A 25,282-nucleotide genomic window follows, 5' to 3' on the forward strand; every position below is an offset into this window, starting at 1 on the left:
GCTAAGAGAACCACTGACTCCTTCTAACCTATTGGTACTCTTTTGAAGGGAAGCACCAAAGAGCCACCACTGAAATTTTCCAACCCAAGTATTCAAAAGGTCTAGATGCGGCGTTGCAATTGACAGAGTAGAGGAGGTTGCTACTTCTTCAAAGTTCTTCTTGGATGATCTAAGCTCAGAGAAGGGATGATTCCTTTTTTTTTTTTTACAAGAGCTAAGGAAGAGTACTTATACTACCTATGAATAAGTCAACTCATATTTTTGATTGATTTTCTGACCTATACATAAGTATATCCAGTAGTTTATTCCACTGCTGAACAACTATGAACACTAGGAAGGTCTTCATGATTTTTAGTGGAATCTATTTTCTGGTAATCCCAACCCAGATCCTCTTCTCTGGAGTAACAACAAATAAATTTACTCCATGCTCCATACTACAGCCCTTCAGATGTTTAAAAACAGCTCCAACAGCACTAGTCTGGATCCTTGACTGATCATTCCTAGGACTTGATTTCCAAACCTTTTAGTATTCCAAATCTTTTACTATACTGGTTGGTCTCTTCTGAAGCCTTTGATATCAAACATACCAGTACCAATTACTAATAATCCAGAAGAGCCGTTTCCTCTTCTTTAAAAATGTTTGTATCAACAGCACAAAAAAATCAACTTCTTTATAATCAGCGGTAAACATCAATTGAGCCAGGCATGTGGAAACCAGGTTGCTACTGAGGTCAGAGAAACTGCTTTGTTCTCTTATTATTATATGCTCATCATAAATGGCATTGAAATCTATACTTTGCGATTGAAAAGGAGGGAAAAACACTTTCCAAGAGATATTTAATAGCCAACCATGTCTAATAGTAGATCTCTTTCCCCCACTTCTGGTTCCTTCTCTCTTTCATGTACACATCTTTCCAGCATTTTGGAGGGGTATTTATTTTCTCTGACAGTGGCGCAACCTATGCCATACTTTTTCTAGATTAAATTTAAAGTTGAGTTCAGGATTGTAACGACTGAGGACAATTAAATGAAAGAGAATTTCATTTGGAGAAAGATCTGTTTAGGAAATAAACTGTAATCAAACTGCTAAACTTTGGAATGATTTGTAGATGGGGGGGGGGGCAAATTAATAGGGAAATCTGGGGCAATTTGGATGAGAAATTAATTAGTTTGCCTTTTGTTTTTTTTAATATTCTAGCAATTATTTCTAATTTTCCATCCATATAATATATACATTAGCATATTATGATCATTCACCTTTTTAAACCTTTTGCAAAAGGTTGACTTGCATAACTGATCTCACGGTGGTTTTACAACCTGTGTTTCAAATCTTTTAATTGCCTAGCAACACCCTTACCTATGTTTGTGCTTACTAACAAAACACATGAGCTCACTTGAGTGAAACTTGCAGCGGCAGCACTAAATAGCTGGAGGGCAGATAAGAGTAGTTTGGAAGATTACAGGAGCATTTGCTTTTTAAAAATATTATTCTCTATCCTTTCTTTTGATGCAGATCAGTACTTAGTCTCTACATGTGCTTGCTCTAACTCTTCAGTATCATAATCCTTACCTGGGGGTTGCGTGAGCAATGGTTTTTATACATTGCATCAGTACTATTGCCTATTTAATACTATATTTTTCTGTTAAATTGGTGGTAAGGATTTTTTTTTTAAATCTGGTCTTCTTCTCAGCTTACTTCCTTGATTTTTCCCCCTCTCATTACAAATGAATAGTCTATTTGCATTGGAATAAACGTAAACCATGTGAATAAGAAATTCTTGGTTCCCACTTGGTTCCCCAACAACTGACATTCAAATTGCTCCTGAACATGGATGTTTCATTTAGCTATTACTAGTAGATCCTAATATCTTCTGCACAAACTTGTCACTGTGTAAAAAAGAATGTTCAAACCAATTTAGCCATAAAGCTCATTAGGTAACCCTGAGCCAGTCATTATCTCTCAGCATGATCTATTTCATAAGATTGTGTAAATAAAATATTGGGTGGAGGAGAGAGAAGAACCATGTGTGTCATCTTGATTGAACTCCTTGATGATATATTGTATTTCTTCAATTCTACGCTACTGATTGCAACACACACATTAATTTTAGTACCACCAACAGAATATTTAAAGATGTTTATATGGGAGGGGATGTATCTTAGAATCCAAGAATTACAGTAATAATAGAATATAACCATCTACATTCTGACAGGCATCCTCAAGACTGGGCTTTGCTGCTCTGAGACTTCTTCTACATAATCTGCTCCAGTAGAGGTGATGGAGAGGTTAACCTTCAAGCTCCTCTTCACCACTAAAGCAATGCTACTCAAGTCTAATGCCAACTCAAGCCTAATGCATACAAAAGGATCCATACCTAATTTCAACCAAAGCCTTCTACCAAACTAACCTTGCCAAACAATAAGTATCAGTGAAAAATGTCTGAGACACAGTCAACATTAGGTTGGCTGCTACATCAAGTCAATATTCCCCATAGATATCCCCCTCTCACTAATCCCAAGCATCTTCCCTCAAAGCACTGACACCCGGAAGCCACCTTTGGTCTTGCTCCGGGTGAAAGGCAGCACAAAAATAGAAAAAAATAACATAAAGAAGCCATTTCATCTTTTTTAGTCCCTTATGAACTTTCGACTAAGGTTCGTAAGGCCTCATCATGAAATCAATGGCATCATGGAGCCAAGACAAATCTGACCCATTTTTCCAGACCCAAAGCAAAGTATAGTAACTCTTCTGTGGAAATATCCTAGCATTAAGACTGAAGTCTGAGGTCTCGCCTTTGCCCCACTATTTTCACATCAAGGAGTTTACTACTAATTTCCAAGATGCTATTTAAAACTTTTCAGAGATGATATTTCTTGCTTCATAAACCTTGTAGAATGAACCTGGTTGATAACAGAAATGTATGGCAATCCTCTTGATGGAACTGGCCATTGTGGATGCATTATATGGTCATGTGCCATTAGACAGCCATTTAAACAATGAAGAGACATCGAAATTATGACATTTGGCATTGTTAAGTTCTATAAATCTGCTGACACTTCTTTTTGGAGGACAGGTTCATAATGTTAAACCTTCTCTGGTTGAGGGAATTACCAAAATTATAATCTTCTTCATCATTAAACAGAAAGACACAGCAAAATAATGCTATGCTGATGTCTCAATTTTGCCAAAATACAGATCATTAGTATTTTGTAGATACTTAAAGTCAAGCACCTGAAATATTAAACTTCAGTCTCTCCTGAAAGTGCTCTGGTATCAATGCAATTCAAAATGTGCTGTACTATAGCTCAGGGCCATTTTACACATTACTTTTTCTGACAAAGGGATTAGTTTTCACATTGAAAAGGTAACATGTGAAGTTTTGTAACTGATGTAAATGAAAACTTAAGACACTTGTTTGGAACATCCTATAGGCTCTATCCATTTTAACTCCTATTGCTCTATGATATATATGGATAAACTAACGGTTCTGGTACAACAATATATAAGGAAATTTGGAAACATTTTTTTCCTAAATAGAAATACGTCTTTCTTTCCATTTTAAAATAATCTTTAAAGGTAATTTACTCAGAGACAGCATTCAAACACAACCTTCCTTCCCTTAATTACTCTGATTATATGGCAAAGATTCCTTTCCTGGCAGAAACATATGAAAGAAAATGAGATAAACATGAGTCAAACTCCCTTGTTCTTGTTGATTCTTTTCCAACTAAGTAAGCATAAATAAGGATTAAACATAGCAAACTTTTGTTTAATGTTGATACAAAAAGAAGCCAGTGCTATATGAGTATTTCCAAGGACATATATAACATCTTAGGAGATATAGCTCTCTGCAGAAATCATTTGTAACTGTCAAATGTTTATCATTTACTGCATTTCAAACTGGGTAACTTTAGGAACTGGGATGAAGCCAGCAGATGGTGACAGAAATTAAACTCATGACATGGTTCAGTAATCAGTAAGCCTTGAAAAGACACAAGGTGCTCCTTCTTTTTGTTGTTGTTGTTCCTGCACTGTACCCTTGCTAAATTCCAAGGCTAAACATCATAAACACAAGCTACTTCTTTACTCAGCTTTCAATCTGCAATACCCTCATAGGGAAAGTCAAACTGGCAGAACGAACTGGTATTTAATCCATTCCAAGTCCAGCTTTAGGACTATGGTGCTTCACATTTTTAAAAAGAAGCTGGCTCTCAGAAACACATTTTAGCAAAACACCAGGGGAACTACGGCTCAGTTTGTACAGAAATATGGAGCCAAGGCTCGAGGCAGCTATGCAAATTTAACACAAATGGGAAAAAATGAAGCAATATTTTTATTCTTATTAAGATAGCTTAACACAAAGAAAATTAAGTTATATGTATATCAGCTCTGCATTGTCTTGACACAACACAGTGTGCTTGAGGCTATTGAGGGAGTAAAGGCTATCCACACGGCATTGAAGCGAAGATTGCCAAAGTCTTTGTTCACCACTCCTATTACAAGAGATCAAGATTATACAAGAAATGTATAAACTCCAAAGGCAGCTAGCTCTTGGCAGTGTTGCTCTTGGACCTAGTCCCGGCAAGGGATGAGCACAGAGAAAATGCAGATTATACATAAGGGCACTGGACGCCAATCCAATCTGTCCTCTGTTATACCCATCAGAACTGCTGTGCTTTGCTAAGGAAGGAGACATGGCGACTCATTCAATTTGGTGCAGTGTAGAAAAATGCTGCAGCATCCTTCGCCTTTCCATTCTGTATAATCCTCCCTATTTAAAAGGTTCTGTAATGCACAGTGTAATCCCCAGTTCTACAGCTCAATCACATATTTATTAATTTGTGACACCAAGTGCCCACTAACTGTCCCTGAAGCTTTCCTTCTGAATGCGTGTGTGTGTCAGTTTATTGATTCTGGTCCCTTCCTGCTCGCTTTTCTCAAACCCTTCTTCTGCTAGGCATGCAAGAGTATTTCGGTGCTGCTGCAGGTCATAATTGAAAAAGACAGAAATGCTCAACATGACTCATACATTATTCAACTTATCAGCTGCCCAAGAGAAAAAGAAAAGGAGAGGTGTTTGCATGTCTACCTCTCCTGCTATCAACAGAAGAAATAATTTTCAATTACACTAAGTGTATGCAGCTCTGCTCACCAACAGAATCTGGAGTCAGAGAGATGGAAGCTGAGGATGAAGGATAGCAAAGGGAAGCAACTGCTACAGAACATTTGAATGTGTTTCGGTTCTTGGCTCCTGATTGTTTCTCAAATATGTCCCAAAAGGAATAGGGCAGCAAGCAAAAACATCACTACAACACGCAGCAAAAATCTAGGCAAGGGCCCATGCTAGCTAGCTGAAATGATATCACTGAAGCCAACTAAACCCTGACTGGCTGGCTGTGAACATCTGGCTTTAATCCAAAATCTTGTGTGGAGCTTTGAGAATATATCTGCAGCATAGATTTATAATAATATGCATAAAAGACAGGATGCTGCCAAAAGCTAGACAATATTTTTAGAAAATAAATACCAGAACAGTTTCTAACATTCAAAGGTTTTAAGCTGCCTATCTGAAAGACGAAAACAACAAAAAAGACCCTTGATATTCAACCCTGGAGCAACAGGACCAGGACCTACATTGTAGTTGATACTGCATCTTTGCTTTCAACTCCCAGAGCCAAAATACATTTTTCAAATACTGCAAGAAGGCCAATACAATAGTCAGCTTTCTAATACTAATCTTCCAAGGGAGTTTCCAAAGCCAATCACACTGCAGCAGGTGTAATGGCTTTAAAAGACCATTACATTTCCTAAACCGTCACCTCCTCCACCTCAAGCACATGTAATTGCGTAGACTTAAAACGTTCTACAGAAGCAAAGCTCATAGCATTCCCAAAGATATTTACAAGGTAAACAGAACTATGGGAGCGATCCAAAGAAAAGGCTTTTAGAATATGTATTATGTACCACAGAATTTGGCAATCATTTGCCCAAAGAAATATACCAGCTAATAAGGAAGCTCAACACTGCACATAATTCATATATAACCTTGGTCAAGTTGTGGAAAAATATCTTGGTGGAGATAAAACCCTGACCATGAAACTCTCAAGCAGACCCTTGTTCTATACAAATTCATTCCAGTTTTGCACCTGAAACTTTTATCACAGACAAGTGATTTTTGGACGAAAACTCCCACAATGTGCTAGTCTGCATGGCATCTGGCTGAGGATCCCAGGAATTGTAGACCGAAAATGGCCCCCTGGTGGCGCAGTGGGTTAAACCACTAAACTTGCTGACCAAAATGTCGGTGGTTTGAATCCAGGGAGTGAGGTGAGCTCCCACTGTTAGATCCAGCTTCTTCCAACCTAGCAGTTTGAAAACATGCAAATGTGAATAGATCAATAGGTACTGCTTCGACAGGAAGGTAAGGACGCTCCATACAGTCATGCTGGCCACATGATCTTGGAGCTGTCTATGGTCAATGCCGGTTCTTTGGCTTAGAAATGGAGATGAGCACCATTCCTCAGACTAGACCTAATATCAAGGGGAAACCTTTACCTTTTTTAAGACAAAAAATACCTTGAATAAGACCTGCATTTCAGAGCTAGTTAAGTCTTTTAAATTCCTTTAAATATATTTAGAAGTGCCTAAGGGGATGTCTGGTACTCAACCAGATATATTAAAGAGCAGTATAGAGATTGCAAATTATTTAGATACGGTCTATTTCTCTGTGGCTCATAGCTGTGCAGAGGTTCCTATTAATATTGCTAAAAATACGTGAGATGCTACAGACACATCTCTCTTAATCGTCAACACATATACTTTATTTGAGGAACAATTTAGGAAAAAAGGTTTTTCAGAAAGCACAGTGACATTTTTATTAATTCATTGTAGTACAGGAATAGGCAACTATGCTTTTTCAGATGCTTTCGAACTGCATCTCCCATAATTCCTCACCAATGGGAACTACACTCTAAAAAAGTCTAGATATCACAGTAGCTCATCCCAGATGTAATGCAACATGCACCTTCCTCACTAGAAGACTGCCCTAGTAAATAATTTATATACACCAAGATCACTTAATCCTTCATTTGAAAAGAGATTTTTCTTCCATTTTAGACAATTAGAGCAAATTGAAATTGATTCAGAGAAAAGAGCACATCCAGGCATCTCCAAAACAGCTATGAAGTCATTAAACCAAAAAAATACTATCAAACTAGTTTGAGATTAGCAACAGAAAAGGAGGGGGACAAGCCAATGAAGACATTTCTACTTTTCCACCTGCTTTCTCCATTCTGCTCACCACACACTCTGCACCCAACTCAATTAAATGAGAAATTCTAAGTGGTGTGAACCACAAGGTTAGAGGACTCTAATAGCGGAGCCTGCCATTTACCCACGTTCCACCTAAAATAGGGAAAATTACAGATGAGAGGGTGGCTTTATTTTCTCCTCCTTGCTCAGGGGTTGTTGTTGTTGTTGCTGTTGCTAGTGTTTTGTCTTTTATGGGAGGAAATGCATTGAAACTATTAACAAAAACCTGATTTAAATGCACTTCTTCTCTGCAACATGCCCTCTTTCCTCCCTGTGTGACAAAGGTGAGAATCATAAAGATGTGGTTGGGCTACAACTCTGAGCAGCTTTAGCCAGCATAGCCAAAGGCTAGGGATTCTGGAATTTGTAACATCCGTAAAATTCCCATCAGCGCTATAAGAGGTTAAAGTTCCAAACTCCACAGTGGGCTGTGAAATGAGAGCTCCCTGGATGTCTAAACTATCAGAGGAGTTCTGCGGTCTCCAAGACAATAGGATTGTCCTCTAAAAAGAAGGCACCTATGTCATCTGACAGATCTTTAACCCTAGTCCTAAATTTGGATGTACATGCTGGTGTGCATTCTTATTACCATATTTACTCTAATGCTAAACTACTTTGGCTAAATTACTTCACCAAATTTGGGGTGTGCATTAGATTTGCATCATAATACAGTAATTATAGTGCTGAGCCAAAGCAAAAGGGAATGCTGCTTCAGGAGTATCTGGAGCTCCTACTTGAGGGACGTCATCTCTAATTTAATTGCCATGGTTCAATGATATGCAATCCTGGGATTTGTAGTTTGGTGACACATCAGCATTCTTTGGCAGAGAAGGCACAAGACTTTGTAAAGTCCATAGCATTTATCCAGGACAGTTAGTTGATTCATTCACACAAGAGAATGAATCCACTTTAAATTCAGCTGCTGCCTCCTGCAGAATTCTGGGGTTTATAGTTTAGGGAGGAGCCTTTAATAGCCTCACTAAACTACAAACCTCAGAATTTTGCAGGAGGCAGAAACCAGATTTAAAGTGGATTTATTCTCTAGTGTGATGAGGTAGATAGATGCACCCCACGGATTTGTTTTTTGTTTTTAAAGAAAGAATTCTAAGCAGGCAGAACTGTAATGTGTACCTTTTGGGGCCAAATTTCAAAGAGTGCACTTTTTCTGCTGCACATTACATTTGGAAGCATTTTTTTTTTGTTTCAGGATTTTGAAAATTGAAGTGTGCATTAGAGTCGATAGTCTACTAGAATTGAGTAATTACAGTATATGCTATCTATTCATCCATATTCTGCTTGCAAATGTGTCCTGAAGTCGCCTGAAAAACGTACAGCCATCTGCACAACATTGCTATTATCTGCACTACACTTCTACATCCCAAGTGGACTGCATATTTCACTGAATGCAATGTCATGTTGCTGTCAAATATCTGCACCTGAATATGCAACTTCATCATTCCGTGGTTCTTTAAATTGTGAGGGGACATTCCATATAAAGAAAGGTTTGATAACTTATATCAAAATACCTTAGTTATAACTAACTGGCAGGGCATTGAGTATTGCCTGCGTGTACCCTACAATGGTCTATCTCCCTCCCTACCCCTCATTGCCTCAATTAAGCTTCTCTGTGTGTCTTCCTGTCTCTCTAGGATGGTGGTTCTCAACTTGTGGGTCCCCAGGTGTTTTGGCCTACAACTTCCAGAAATCCCAGAGAGTTTACTAGCTGTTTCTGGGAGTTGAAGGCCAAAACATCTAGGGACCCACAAGTTGAGAACAACTGCTATAGGATATAGAAAAAAAAATCACCTTTGGAAAATAGTTATGTAAGTGCACACCTTTCTCCCAATGTGCATTTCTGTTTCTCCTTATTCATCCATAAGAGATGGAGATAGGAACTGGGGCATAGGCAGGCATTTGAACCACCACAGATTGTGGTGATTAAAGCATCTTTATGGAAACAGATCATGTTAACTTTCTGTGCTTTCCCCTCCTATTCCACTTATTTTATAAAGGAGAGTGTGGGTGTGCTCACATGTGTGAGAAAGAAAGAGAATGGACATTTACAAGGGTAAAGGAAGCAGGCTGTGAGTCAAATGTGGGTTCTTTGCATGCCATGTTGTAAAGTAACTTGAACATCACTGGGACCAAATGGCTTGGGAAGACCTATACAACTTGAACAGTTTAGATTTGGGGTTCTTTCACTCATGCAGCATGTATCCACTTTCACTGCCCTGGCTACATCATATGTAATCCTGGGATTTGTACTTTTTGAGGGTCCAGACCTCTTTGGATGAGATTTCTAAATGCTTCTCCCTAAACTGCAAAATCCAGACTTCCCTTTAAAGCAGAATCACAGTGCTATTACTGTGTAATGTAGTGGTCTCTGAACTGCAATCTGGAAGGTTCCAGCCCTCAGTTTAATGGATCCTATAGGGAAGGGAAATGATCTCTGACAGCACACACCACTGGGCATATTTCCTCCAAATGGTTTTTCATCTTGCTCATTATACAAAGTAAAGGCAGAAAACCTATGGAGTCAAAATACACGATGCCATTCCTACCATACAAGGATAGTTTCGAGATATTTCAAGCAGAATATTCTGCAAAAACATAAACGTGAAACGCATGTATGGCTATCAAAATTTTCAGTAAACATGCGAGTTACTCCCAAAGTAAGTGATACTCTAAGCAAAATGTGCAACTCTCTTGTAACCTTTCCTGGTACATAAGCACATGTTGAAAATAATAATAAAACAAACAAAAACATTTCAAAATGATCTGATACGAAAAGTCCATACACATAAAATACTAATGCTTTTATGGAAAAATGTGCAAAAACAAAACAACATAACCAACAGCGGGTTACAAAAATCCCGTTCTTCCAGCATGTACAACTAGCTCTGTACTAGTTGGTGTCCAATTGTAATACAGAAATTAAACAGGCTGTGACCTACCTTCTAACACTGTCAGTTTGGCACTAGTGTTTATCTCCCCAACACTGTTTGTGGCCATGCACTCGTAGATTGCTTCATCCCGAAGGACACGCAGAGGCTGGATACGCAGCACTGATCCAGAGCCATCATCAAATTCAATAACCTTTTTCAAAAGAAGGATACATTTGTTACCAACTCTTTACAAAAAAAACTGCTAAAAATAAAGCAATCTGGATCTCTATAGGTGTGGGGTTCTCATTTCTTTATCGACGACTGAGAAATTAGTTAAGATGAAACTCCCTCCAGTCTTCAATGCAAATCTCCCCAATCTTGTTAGCAGAAATTAAAGATGCCATAAACACATCCATTAACTTTAACCAAGATTAATGCTAACCAAGTTTAATGGTTAAGCAGCTTTTGGAAACTAGATCTCAGAGCTTTGTTTTCCACCTTAATAAACTGAGATGAAAAGAAAACTGTTCTAAAATTTGAAGAATCTTATTGCTTTTGCTCTTAGATTTTCCTACAAGGAAGATGTTTATCCTTTCAATAATTTAGACCCAGATGTCTGGTAAGTTTAATATTTCCTAACAATATAAGAATCCTGTTATATCAGAAAAACGCCAATTCTATTCTCACAGAGGCTGCCTAGATTTCAATGGGGAGCCCAGAAACACAATTACACCTTCTTGATATTCAGAGGCATATAGCCTCATCTACAGGAGAGTATATTCAGCTTTATTTAGGCCATGTTTACATCAGGCAGGTTAATCTCGTGTAAATCTGGGATGGAGCTTTTAGATGTAGCATGCATGTGCTGAATCAGGGGCTGTTGTCCAGATAGGTTGGGTTGACACTTGGGTCCGGAATGTTGCTACTACCACTAATCACCGGTCAATGGAGCTCCACCTAAGTGCTTGGTCATTGCCTATCGCAACCATGATTTCAGAATTGGCAGCCTGTGCACACAGCAGGAAAGAGAGGGACGATCTCCCTGCCCTCTTGCTGTTCATGCAAGTGCCCCATTCTGATATTAGAAATCTGGAATACTCACTGGAAGTCACTGTATGTCATGAATACTGCCAGTGGGTTATTGTAGGTTTTTCAGGCTGTATGGCCATTTTCTCGAAACATTATCTCCTGACATTTCACCTGCATCTATAGCAGGCATCCTCAGAGGTTGTGAGGTCTTCACAACCTCTGAGGATGTCTGGCATAGATGCAGGAGAAAGGTCAGGAGAGAATGCTTCTAGAACATGGCCATACAGCCCGAAAAACCTACAACAACCCAGTGATACTAGCCATGAAAACCTTTGACAATACTGCCAGTGGTGAATTCACAGTGACTCCATTGTTTTTTTAACCACTAAAGTCAAGCCGTCTGAGACTATCCATATGGCACAATTAAAACAGTTTGGCACTACTTCCCCTATGGAATGCTGGGATTTCTAGTTTGTTGTGGTACCAGAGTTCTCTAACAGAGAAGGTTACAGCTCTCACAAAACTACGAAACTCAGAATTCCATAGTATGGAGACATGGCAGTTACTGTGGCACCAACTGCTATAATTCTGCAGTGTGTATGAAGTCTTTGGTAGCTTTAGCAGCCATCAGTCTGGCTACACCCCCTTGTAGGGATTGATGGTTATAATTGTATCTTAACTACTGGTATGTGTTGTATGAAAAAGTTGTCTTAGTCCAAACCACATCCATATAAGTGGATATAGTTCATTCCAAAGTATTGGTTTAGGACCCAAAATATGGATATTTAACAATATTACCACTTACTTCAAATCTTTGGGAGCTGACTTTCTTTCCTTTTTTCATCCATGTGATGCGAGGCTTTGGATCTCCTGTTGCTTGGCATACAAACGAGGCTACACCTCCAGAAATCCCAATCTGATCTTCAGGAGTTTTCATGAAGTTTGGCTTGTCTAAAAGAAAATAAATCACACGGTGAGATGTATGCCAGATATGAATGACCTTTATAGTAAAAATAGGCTCCCACTTATTTCTAACAGTAATGACTGGCAATGTCTGAACATGTATTCTTGACTACACATGTTCCTTCTATCTCTGGTCAGCTTTTAGGGCTGGGCAACAATGGTAACTTTCCTTTGAGGGCATAGTCTGTGAAGGTTTTATAATTTTTGTGTGCACCTTGAAATTTTATGTAAAGTTTTGACATAATTTTTGTCTAGCAATGCTCCTCAGTAGATTCTCGATTTCTGGGAGAATGTGTGTAGATGGGGTTAATCAGCTACTGGACAGAACAAAAACTTCCTTTTATAATACAGAACAATCACTGAAAGAGCCTGTGTGGCCTCACAATATATCTCAAAATGAAGCACGCAGGGATTTCTGGAAGGCTTACTCTGCTTTGCCGGGTTATGAAAGAACTCTGTGTCTGCTTGCTGTTCCCGTTATAAAAAATGCACACTGAGATGTTAAAAACCCAACGAACTCCTGGTGATGCCAATCCCCAATAATTACACACTAGCTAAAAGCCATGGAAAATAAAAAAGCCTTTCTTTTTCAGGAAAGGGTTAAGGAGAAATGTGGGCATCATTATCCATTGTTGCTGACTCTTCAGTCTCCCCAGAGGGTTGGAAAATGGAAAAATGAAAAGAAATACCAACTGGATAGACAAGGTGAACACAGAATTTCTTAAAAAAATAAAAATGTATGTTGTGTTGAAAATATAAAATCATGATGCATTTAAGCTTTTAATTAAAGATGTACAGGACAATACATTTCAAATACATTTCATTCCTAATTAGTAAAAGTAAAGGTTTTTCCCTGACATTAAGTCCAGTCGTGTCCCACTCTGGGGGTTGGTGCTCATCTCCATTTCTAAGCCAAAGAGCCGGTGTTGTTGGTAGAAACTTCCAAGGTCATGTGGCCGGCATGACTGCATGGAGTGCCGTTACCTTCCTACCAGAGCGGTACCTATTGATCTACTCACATTTGCATGTTTTCAAACTGCTAGGTCGGCAGAAGCTGGGGCTAACAGTGGGAACTCATGCCGCTCCCCATATTCGAACCTGTGACCTTTCGGTCTGCAAGTTCAGCCGCTCAACGCTTTAACCCACTGCGCCACCGAGGGTACCTCATTTCTAATTACTAGAAGGTTATTACTGTTTAGAACAGCCATGGGCAAAGTTCAGCCCTCCAGGTGTTTTGGACTTCAACTCTCACAATTCCTAACAGCTGGAAGTTTGTGTGAGCTGAAGTCCAAAACACCTGGAGGGCTGAACTTTGCCCATGCCTGGTATAGAAGAACCACACAGACAACATATTACACCAGGTTTAAAGGAACTGAACTGAACTGACTGTGAATTCACTTTCAGGCTGAATTCTTGGCGATGACTTTATAAGTTGGGACCTTGTTTACCCAAGGACTGAAATCTGTCAGAATGTTGGCTTTTTTTTTGGTACCTGGTCTAGACATGGCTCTTACCGTAGTCCTTTAGAGCCTCATTTGTGCATATACATGGGATTTAAAAAGCCTTTTTTAGTCTTGTCACGTTGCTTGATATACCTTTTTCATGTTTAAATTATTCAGTGATTTTAATCTGGAATTGTTTAAGTTATTTACATTGTTATTTTACCTGTTTGCTTCCCTGAGATCCCAGATAAAATGGTAAGATAAATGAATCAAATATATACATAGTTATCAGAATGCTAATTTCAGAACAGAATTGTGAACAGAGAAAATGAGTCTATCAGTCTGTATTGTTTCTGAAGAGAGGTTTAAGGATACGGAAGAGAAAAGCCACCTTATTCTTTCAGTATTATGTGTGTCATTCTATCTTTTGATTCGTGCTTTGAATTGAACTAAAGTTGACCATCATACTCCCAATTTGGAAAATATTTATGCAATCTATTAGTTCAATTAAAAATGTTAAATACCTTTGAAGAGATTAAGAGCAATGTAAATATAAACTTAATTGTGGGAAAGCACAGGGTAAAGACGGAGAAAATATTTCTGAGATGCAGGAAATCGACAGCTCACTACATATAACCTCAGTGTCATTGACAGTACCCTGAGATAAAAATCAATCCATTACTAGCTGTGATTGCTTAACTGACATTGATTTCATATATTTACTTACCTAGATTTACACTTATTTCTACATAGTTCTATTTACATCTGTATTTCTTCCCCGCTATCATCTGCCTCAGAAAAAATGATAAAATGTATGCTGATGTTGATTAGCATTGTAACATATCATTTTGCAGCATGGTCTGGGAGGTTATTGGTTTTGTCTTATTTTGCCTTTGATTAGTCCTAATAATAAATTTAGGAGCACTGTCAGGCCCTATTGTCTACTTGCATGCTTGATCCTCATTAAAAGGTAATGGTTTCCCCTTGACATTAAGTCTAGTTGAGTCTGATTCTGGGGGGTGGTGCTCATCTCCATTTCAAAGAGCCGGCTTTGTCCATAGACACCTCCTAGGTCATGTGGCCAGCATGACTGCATGGAGCACCATTACTTTCCTGCCGGAGTACCTATTCATCTACTCACATTTGCATGTTTTTTAACTGCTAGGTTGGCAGAAGTTGGAGCTAATGACGAAAGCTCATCCTGCTCTGCGGATTCAAACTTCCAACCTTTCCGTCAGCAAGTTCAGAGGTTTAACCCACCGCGGCCCCATTTGATCCTCATTGCTCTTGGTTTATTATATCCAGCGGGAGGAGATACCAGACTAGGGTCAGGAGTCTGTATATTCTTATCTGAGAGATGGGATATTTACAGTATCTTTTAAAGAAGAGGTGATCAGGTTACTCTTGAAGGAGTAACAAAAATTAGGTTTAGAAGAAGAATAGACATCATATTAAAAATGACGCAAGCTTATTATCTGTTACTCCAGAAAATAAGATATGGAGTAATTGAATCAACTTACAGAAAAAGGGATTCACCAAATTGGGAAAATGCCACATGATGGGAAGACTGGTTCAACAATGGTTCAAAGTACAGCAGAGTCTCCTTCTCTGGATGTTTTTAAACAGACACTGAATTGCTATCTATAAGGAGTCTTTCTCATTGTGTATCACTGCATGGCACAGGTGTGGCTGGATGGCCCCTGTGGTCTATTTCAACTCTCTGATTCTATGATTTCCAGAAGATTGTTCTCTAGCAATATATGCGAACAAATACCGGGATACATTTGGTCTTCTCAGATACAGTTTTGGAATAGGAATGGACCTCCTTATTCTTTTAGGTGGCCTTTTAGGTTACTCTTTTTGGTACCATCAATCATGACTGCCCTGGATAAGCTGTTTAAGCAACAGGAAGACCCTGTATGGCACTGTTTCCACTCCTATGTGAATGATCAATTCCAGAAGGTGGTGATTATCTCATAATGTTTAAAATTGCACACAGTATAATTTTAATAACGCATATGTATTTTATTTGTATGGTTCTCCAGAAGTATACTTGACTGCAAAACTGAATTCATATAGTCATTTTTTTCAATCTATGGAGTTGACACATAAGAATTCATATACCATAGTACTTATATTAAATTGCTACATTTTTTTTCTGCTGGGGGTCTATAGCTACAGTTTGAACTAGTTGTCCCAAACTTGGTAGATATCATACTGCTTGCAATTTCATACATACAGTCATCCCTCCATATCCAGATTCCGATTCACTAATTCAAGCATCCATGGCTTGAAAATATTCAGGAAAAAAATTCCCAAAAGCTGATTTTGCAATTTTATATGGGAAAATCCATTTAACTATGCCATTACATATAATAGAATTTGAGCATCCACAAATTTTGGTATCAGGGTGAGGACCCTCGAACTAAACCCCAGTAGATATGAAGGCATTGCTGTATACCATTTTGAAAACACCTATCATCTTGTCATTATGCCATCCTATTTACAGAGACACTGTTCTCTACAATTTTATATCTTAGCACCCCAGCAGATAGCAGAGCAGATAGCATGGAGAGAAATGGGGTCTGCCTTAAGAACGAAGCCTCCTGTCTCCTCAAGGGTTGGAGCATTGGGAGGGAGAAGCCTCTGTTTCTCCTTCCTGAGTGGACCAGAAGAAAGGGAGGAAGCAGACGTGTCTGGCTGGGAAAACTCCAGGGAAGGAAGGAAGGAAGGAAGGAAGGAAGGAAGGAAGGAAGGAAGGAAGGAACTAAAGGAGCCGAAACTGCAGACTCTGCCCTTGGCTGCTGTGAGGATAAGTGATTCTCGCAAACTATTTGCTTTTTTACACATCGGGACTAAAAACCACATACTATCTCCCTCTCATGACATGAGGTCCTAAAGCTCTATTTTAACTCACTCTTATCTCATATGGCTTCCTTTAATCTTCTACGGTAGATACATCTTTAATTATATCCTTAATCTTACATGCAATTGAGAATGAATTGAGTGAATTTGTGACATATTTCTTCGCTAAACACTGACATATGCTTTACCATTTTATGTTGCTAAACTTGCTTGTATTTAAAACAAATTAGTTGTACACTAAATAAAGTAAGTACATAGGAAAGATGTCAGGTCTACCTGTCTTCCAGCAGATGGTGCCCGGGCAGATAAAATTATAAACTAAAATGCTTGAGACACAACTAGAATCTCTACTTCATCCTAAGGTGTGGAATAACTGCTGATCATACAGAATACATAATGTTACAAGATACTGTTAGTGCCTCAGGCCAACAACCTTCTGCAATCTGACTCACCCAAACTGATGCTGTTGCTAAATCTTGCCCTTTCTGCCTCCTCAACAATGTTGTCAATCAAGCTAATTGACTGCACTAGAGGGCCACCTTCATGGGCTCCAGGCTCTCAGAAATGCAGAAACCTTCCAAGGCATTCCTTTAACATTCAGTTTTTAATTATATGTATTGTAGCTATATAATACAAGAATTTATGGATGGCAGAACAAACCTTTGAATGGTAGGATAAGAAATATCTTTGGTTGAGGTCACCAAGACCTACTGCTAGAATAAATTGTGTCTAATTTATGATTTTGTGTACAATTAGGCCAACTGCTAGGGTAGGAAAGTGCAGCAAGGTGATTTAGTACAGCAGGGCAGAGGAACAAGCAAGAGAAATGCAAAACAAATGAGCAAAGGAAGTGTAATTGATGGTTCATGGGCACTAAAGAAACTGAGGAAGATATAAAACAAATTAAAATGGTCTTCTTATATGGAACAACTCTTTTTTATGAACTTCTTGAAAAATTAAAATGGGTTCATCCAGCAAAACAGTGTTTCATTGTGGCTTTTAACATCTTCATCTCAATGTTTCAGGGCAGTATAACCTTTCTCTGCAACACTACATGGCACATGCTAAACAATACAGGCAGTCCCCAAGTTACAAACATCTGATTTCCAAATGACTCATAGTTAAGAAAGGGAGTGAGACAACAGGAAGTGAGAGGGATCTGTTCCTAGGAAGGAAAATTCACTCCTGGAAGAGTTATCATGGGGAAAAGGTGTCTCAACTGAAACTTTATCACCAGTTCTTGTTTCTACAACAAGCCAAATTTTTCAAAATCCAATTATCACAGAGACAGAAAGTGAGGTGAAATCTTCTGAATAGGGGCACAGATAGTAAAACAAACAACACAAGGCTGTTAATGTATCCAATGTTAATATATTTGGCTGGAGTTACAATTAAAATACGTACCTGCTCCGACTTCCAAACAAATTCACCTTAGGAACAAACCTACAGAACCTATCTTGTTCAGAACTTAGGGACTGCCTGTATGTTACTTGGCAAGGAATCCTTTCCACTTCACTAAATGAACCAAGAGTTACAAAATGAAGCACTTGCCCCACATCCATAAGGGACTGTCTATTAATTATCTATGATTCTGCAACTAAAGCACATTACTAATGGAGCTAGCAGCCATTCATACCATGGTGCACATGTAACTGCAGGATGAGGAACCACTCTACCATACCTTGTCCTTGCTTCTGTTGAATTCTTATCTATGCTGACTACTTTTAACCCTGATTACAGTACTCAGTGATGTTACTTGGCTTAAACACCTTCTGAAACATATCCAGAGCCAAAGTACTTATAGGGGGCTTAGGGCATCCTTATGCTTGCAAAAGGAATTTACTTGAGAGTAGATGGAAAATCCCTTTAACCATTCTTAGTCCAAAAACAGTTACCAACTGAAGGTTGGAGTATTTCGGTCCCTTCTGTGGAACAAGCAACATCTATAGCAGTGGTTCTCAACCTGGGGTCCCCAGATGTTTTTGGCCTTCAACTCCCAGAAATCCTAACAGCTGGTAAAATGACTGGGATTTCTGGGAGTTGTAGGCCAGAAACATCTGGGGAACCCAGGTTGAGAACCACTGATCTATAGAGAGGGACAGTGGTGGAAGACGTATTATATACATATAGAATTGCAAAAACTGACATGACAGCTTCACAAAACTGAAATAACATTATTTCAGACATCCAGAAATTTGTGTTTTTTAAAAATACAAAACATGTTTTTATACCCTATTAACCAAGCAGGATTGAAATGCTCCAATTCAAGTTCAGCTAAAGTTTTATAAGATGTTTCCCTTCCTTTAAAGCAGTGGTTCTTAACCTGTGGACTGTGGACCACCAGTGGGCCGCGAGGATGAAAATCCTTCCTCTTTATTTTATTTTATTTTATTTCTGCTCCTTTCGTGCCGCCTGCCACTCCTTCCCTGTTGATGACCATGGCATATGTTTTGGATCAGAAATTAGAGCTGATGTGGTCTATCAAATGCAATTTTCTGAATCAGCATCCCAAACCGAATCTAAAGTTGACCAAAACCGATTCATAACCTTTTTGGTACTAATGTTGGACAGTGGTCTCTGATCAAGTAGGTCAAAAAAAGGTTGAGAACCACTGCTATAAATTACAACATGAAGTCAACTCTTTGCGATTTTCTTTTCTTCTCTTGTTTGTAATCCCAGAATACCTGAATGAGAGGAAGGATTAAACCACATTTTCTATGGTATGCGAGCAGCTTTTCCAAAAAGTGTTTTTAATTTATATTGTACATCAGTAGGAAGGTCTGGGGGACAGGGGTTGAGAAATACATTTTGCGAATTAATAAACTTTATTATTATGGTACTGCCTGACAGTTTTCTCAGCAGTGGCTCACCCTGATTCTAATTTTTCAGGTGGGTTAATATGTAAACCCCATAGTCCCTAATTTATAGCTTTCTTGGAAATGTCAAATTTATTAAATTCACTGCAATGTACAAAAAGTCCAGAATATATACAGCCGGGAAAAAAGAGGCAGAGCAAAATTCTTCCGCCTGAATAAAGACAGAGCTGAATGTTCTTGCCTGGAAAAGGAAACATGAAAATTAATTTAGGAAGCATGCTTGCCACATTAAACACCATATTATTTTGCACAAAAGGATTAAAAGGTTTTAATCCCCCTTTGCAAGCAGCTGGTTCTTGAAGCTGCAAGTTCAAAGGCCTCGCAACTTAATCCCTCCCCCTGTAGTTTAAAGCATTTAAAGGGGGCTCACCCTTCTTTTATAGATAAATACAAAGCACCCTACTACTTAGCCTCCCAACCCCAACAAACTTCTCTGTAAACAATCTCATTAGAATACCTGTCATGGTAACAAACAGCTTTTCTTGAGTACTAGAGATTGTGATGTAGATAAAAGAACAGTTTGTTTTAATGATAGCATGCATTGTGCTCTGAACTGGATCTTGGCCTCATCTACCTGGTGAAGAGGAACGAATCCTGACTATGGATAATGAGAGCTGCCTGACATTCCTATTACACAAGATGCCCCCCCCCCCCTATTTGTATAAACTACTTTCCCATGCATGGAGTTCAGAACAGAGCATCTGCAGACAAACAAAAGATCCTTCTCATATTACCGCTTTGCCAAGTTTCAATTCCTGGCAAGTAATCTAAGAAACACTCTAAAAGACACTACAGATATTAAGCCAGTTATTTTCTTCTTTAAATATCCACAGCAACAGGATTTAAACTATGCTCAAATATAATAATTCCAGCTCAGTTTTCAAAGGCAATAACTATGTTTATAATCCCTCAATATGCAGAATAGGAAACCCTTTCTCAGACTAATTCTAGAGACAAAGTCATTTTGACCACCCGACTTCCTTCTTAAAGACAAGTCGCATGGAACATTGCCCAATTCTGGCACCTTTGCAATAATAATTATACCTTTTTTAAAAAAAATATCCAAAAGTTGAACTTTGATCAAATTCATTTAAGTGACTGAAAAAGCTAAATGCCTTTACTATCTGAACACAAACATTATTTCCAAATATGCTTTGGCTGCCAGTCCTTATTCTAAATTCTACACAATCTCTCCCTTCCAGTAGAAGGCTTTCACTGTCATCCAATACTCTGTAGCTGTCCCAATTGGGTAGGGAGAGCCCCAATTAATCCTCTGTCGCCACACTTCTTTACCTGCCTTTATCCTCCACTTTGCCTCTTTGTCTTCAGTTCAATGCAGTTGCTGCAAACTGAATGCAAAGTGCAAAAGCATTTATCTTTAGCAAAGGGGAGAGGAAGAGCACTCCCCATAGACTCTTGACAAAAACAAACTGCTGCAGCTTATCCTAGATTTTGCATTCCTCCTCATATGTGTCCGTTTTGATCTTGGAAAGATTGGAGGGCATGCTACTATGGATAGAAATTTGGGAGGGAGGTTTGTATGTGAGATGATACGCCTTTCCATTTAATCAGTGGAAAACGTTTCCTGCTGTTTTTGTTGTGCAATATTTATATTCTATCCCATATCTTAAGATCCCTGACCTGCTCACAATAAAATCAGTTTAAGCTACTTAAAATGTAAAACTATAAAAATACACAAAGAAAGAGGAAATGTTTTAGATTAGGATTTCCTTCATCAAAGATTGGGCTCAGTTTCCACCCAGCGCTAAAATCTTATAATTCTATGGACCTCATCACACCAGAGAATGGATCCACTTTAAATCCAGTTTCTGATTCCCGCAGAATTCTGATGTTTGTAGTTTAGGGAGGAGCCTTTAAACTGCTCAACTTCACTACAAACCCCAGAATTTTGCAGGAGGCAGAAACCGGATTTAAAGTGGATTCATGCTCTAATGCAGGTATGGGCAAACTAAGGCCCAGGAACCGGATGTGGCCCCCTGGGTGCTTACCTCGGGGCCTCCTCATTTTCCCTGTCCTCTCTGTATAAGGACACGGCGGCCCACCGCATCTTTATGCGGAAAGGACTGGAGAGGAAGTGATCTCAGTGACAGCATGTCTCGCCCTCCTCCTGGCATAAGGACGGTGTGAGCAGCCCCATCCTTATGCCAAAAGGGTGGCCTGAGGAAGGCACACAGCAGCTAAGAGCCCTCCAGAGCACTCTCGGCTGTCACCTGTCTTGCCCTCCTCCCGGCATAATTCTGAGAGGGCAGCCCAAAGATCGAGGAGGATCGGGACAGTTGGCGCATGTCTCCTTTTCCTCCCAGTATAAGGATCAGGCAAGCAGTCCCATCCTTATGCCAGGAGGACAACTTGAGGGTGACCCTGCCCCACCCTCTCCCAGCCTCACCCTCTCCCAGGCCTTTCCCTCCCAGCTGGGGTGACTCAGTCAGGCCCACAATGCAGCCCCAAGGCAAGAAAGTTTGCCAATGCCTGCTCTAGTGTGATGAGGCAGATAGAAAATTGAGAAATGGCCTTTAAATTGTATTCCTCTATCTAATGAAATTAAAGCACACCATTGTTACATCTTCCTTGTTCAAAAACAATTCTTGAACATCTAGGGTAGTTTTTTTTTCACATTAGGAGTGATATGAGAAACTGCAGGTTGCTTCTGGTGAGAGAGAACTGGCCGTCTGCAAGGACATTGCCCAGGGGACCATCCTGTTTTACCATCCTGTAGGAGGCTCTTCTCATGTCCCCACATGGGAAGCTAGAGCTGAGACAGCAGCTCACTCTGCTCCCCGGATTTGAATCGCCAACCTGTCGGTCAGCAGTCCTGCCGGCACAAGTGTTTAACTCACTGTACCACCAGGTGCTCCATCTAGGGTAGTGGTGATGGTCTTGATTCATACTCATTCTTTAGGAAATTACAACAATAAAAGAGAACTGACCCGAGAGACATTCACCTCATCTCTTTAGGCATGAGTCTCTCTCCATTCTAGCAGGTAAAAAATCTCAGAGTTTCTATACTTTCCAGATTGCTCCAAGTAGTGACAGATCCCACAGATCTGACTGCACAGAAAAAAAAATCACAACGTAGGCTGGAATAGTGACTAGAATAATATTTATAAGCATATAGCTGTCTGAACACTTGATAAGAGAAAGTGTCATATTCAAAGAGGAGGAAAGAAAGATAGCAGTGTTCCCTTTTGTAGCTAAGACACTGTTTAGACAAGACTGTTTTCCTCCAAGGCTGCCTTGGTTGTGGCTATCTATATGAGAGCAGAGCAAGTCTGCATAGAATCAGAAAAGTCCCTTAATCTTAAGGCAGCTAAGAAGTCAAAATTGGGTTATTAAAAAAGTGATCCTTATTAAAAAAAAAAAAAAAAAAAAAGAGAGTCCCCTTTCTCCATTGCATGCTGAAATTCATTTCTCTGTGCATTATATTAAATTACTCTGAACAAGCTGTCTCCTAATCTTTTAAATGGAATAAAATGCTTACTAGAAATCACCATGTCTAGGCACATGACACTCTGGATTTGTCCTTAATACACTGAGGACAGCTGACCTTGCAGTGTCAATGACTAGGCATTCATTAAGAACATATGTGCAAAAACCACTTCAAACCTCCAGTAAGGACTTCTTACAGTTATGGTTTATGTTGCAGTCCTTAACTAGAAAAAGGTTCCAATGTGGGGCAAAAGGCCAATGTCTATGGATATGATTAGTCTGGAAATAAACAGCAGTTAGAGAATTACTGTATAGAATTTTGACTATGGAAAAACAACTATATGATTTAATTGAACATTGTCTATGACCCTCCCAAGAATTCACTGGGATTATCTTTTTAGTAAATTATGGAATTTGATGGAAAGAAGAGACACAGAAAACAATTTGGAGATGTCTGTGGCTAACGCTGATGTATACATCAAGGCATAGTGATGACAAAAACAAATGTGATAGATGTATGGGCATTATTATGTATCATATGAAAAAAATGGCAAGGGACATGCATTTTATTGAATTACATGAGATCAGAGAAATATCTACTGAAACTGACAGCACTTCTTAAGCAAACAAAAGGCAATAATGTATATACACAGGGCACATAGCCAACATGTCATAATTGAACATCTGAAGGTCTGTAAAAGATGACAAGGTTAAAGTGAAATATCTTACAGATGAAAGGAGTATTTTCTGCTCACCAAGGTTGAAAAGACAGTGGAATGTACAGTTCTAATAACTATGTGGTAAAGAGGATTAGGCAAACTGAAGCAATGTCAGAATGGGCTGCACATTTTATAAATATTTTAAAAACTCAATCTAGTCACCTTGTTGAGGAAAATGTTTGTTTCAAGGTATCTCTGGAGAGTTAGCATAAAGAAAACGCAAAGCATTCTGAACTACAGTAAGAAGTGGAAATGGGAACTTCTGATGTACTTCCCTGATTGGAGGGTAATTAAAAAGCTAGAACTGTTATTAAGGTATCCTATATACTTGTGTATAAGCCTAACTCATATATAAATTGAGAGCAGATTTTGATATGTCCCTTGAGTAAGTCAAGGGTCATTCCTCAGAGAGAAGATATCACCAATGCTGACTCAGGGACCTACCACCAATGGCTGCCCTTGTTTCCCTGTCCAAATATTTTAAAAAGCCAAAAGTTGGGTCATGGTGGAGAGAGGAGAGGGGTTGGTGCTTCTTTGGGGTTTCCAAGGATAGATTGATCTCTTGCCTTTGACTCAGAGAAGGGGAATACTTCCTTTGAAAATAAAAGTTAAGATACAATATTCACATTGACTCATGGATAAGTTGAACCAGATTTTGGGTGTGTGTGTGTGTGAGAGAGAGAGAGAGAGAGAGAGAGAGATTTTTTGACTACATGTAAGTTGAATTTGTATGTATGTCGGAACAGGTACATTTTTAAGTGTAAGGTAAAGGTTTCCCCTGACATTAAGTCTAGTTGTATCCGACTCTGAGGGGCGTTGCTCATCTCAATTTTCAAGCTGAAGAGCCGGCGTTGTCCACAGACGCCTCATAGGTCATGTGGCCAGCATGGCTGCATGGATTACTTATTGATCTACTCACATTTGCATGTTTTTTAAACTGTTAGCTTGGCAGAAGCTGGGACTAACAGCAGGAGCTCACCCCACTCTCCAGATTCGAACCACCAACCTTTTGGTCAGCAGGTTCAGTAGCTCAACAGTTTAACCTACTGTGCGACCAAGAGACCCATTTTTAAGTGTAACTCCAGCTAAATATATATCTAAGTTGATTTCTAAAGCATGGTAACATTTAAAAAGAAAGAAATAACATGGAAGATCTGAGGGATATCAGACCTTAATGTCTTGGAAATATTGGTGTTTAATTCTCAGATCCTGTAAAACCAATCAGCCTAATGGAGGAGCAAGTCATATCACATCACCACAATGTGGTATCATAAAGCGGGACACAGCATGAGTTGGAGAAAGTATGATTTAAATTATAATTTGTGCATGGCAAAAGAAATCTCTACTGGTAGATCATAATACACAATACAAGGGATACAGCCCCACAAAACCGAATACCAAGTCACACTCCAGTAGTAGGTTTATTTCTGATTCAATATGTTAATGGAATAACAGGACTCCACATTAAATTATTATTGATATTAAAAGTTGCATCTTAACACTTGTGTTTATGAAAAATTAGTATGACAGCATTATAGTTGCAAGCTTATATACCCAATGATGTGGGGGGGGTGTGTGTGGAGGGTACAGTGGTTTAGGACTATGCTGAAAACTACATTTTCTTATCGAAGGCTTTCATGGCTGGAATCACTAGGTTCTTGTGGGTTTTTTCGGGCTATAGAGCCATGTTCTAGAGGCATTTCTCCTAGAGGCATTTCTCCTAGAGGAGAAATGCCTCTAGAAC

The 25,282-nt window shown here is 39.1% G+C and overlaps 1 protein-coding gene across 16 annotated transcripts in view; it reads right to left on the bottom strand.

Annotated features, from left to right (window-relative positions):
• The window catches only part of PTPRF (protein tyrosine phosphatase receptor type F), a 606,212-nt gene that overhangs the window by 286,965 nt on the left and 293,965 nt on the right, over window positions 1-25,282 (bottom strand). For all 16 annotated transcript variants that reach the window (XM_067467927.1, XM_060773314.2, XM_067467925.1 and 13 more), the window contains 2 exons: window positions 12,032-12,177; window positions 10,267-10,408 (listed from right to left, as the gene is read on the bottom strand). In XM_067467927.1, the coding sequence (XP_067324028.1) occupies window positions 10,267-10,408; window positions 12,032-12,177 (288 nt within the window). The remainder of the gene's footprint in view (window positions 1-10,266; window positions 10,409-12,031; window positions 12,178-25,282) is intronic.

The sequence above is a fragment of the Anolis sagrei genome, chromosome 4 (assembly GCF_037176765.1).
Source record: "Anolis sagrei isolate rAnoSag1 chromosome 4, rAnoSag1.mat, whole genome shotgun sequence".
NCBI classification, from domain to species: Eukaryota; Metazoa; Chordata; class Lepidosauria; order Squamata; family Dactyloidae; genus Anolis; species Anolis sagrei.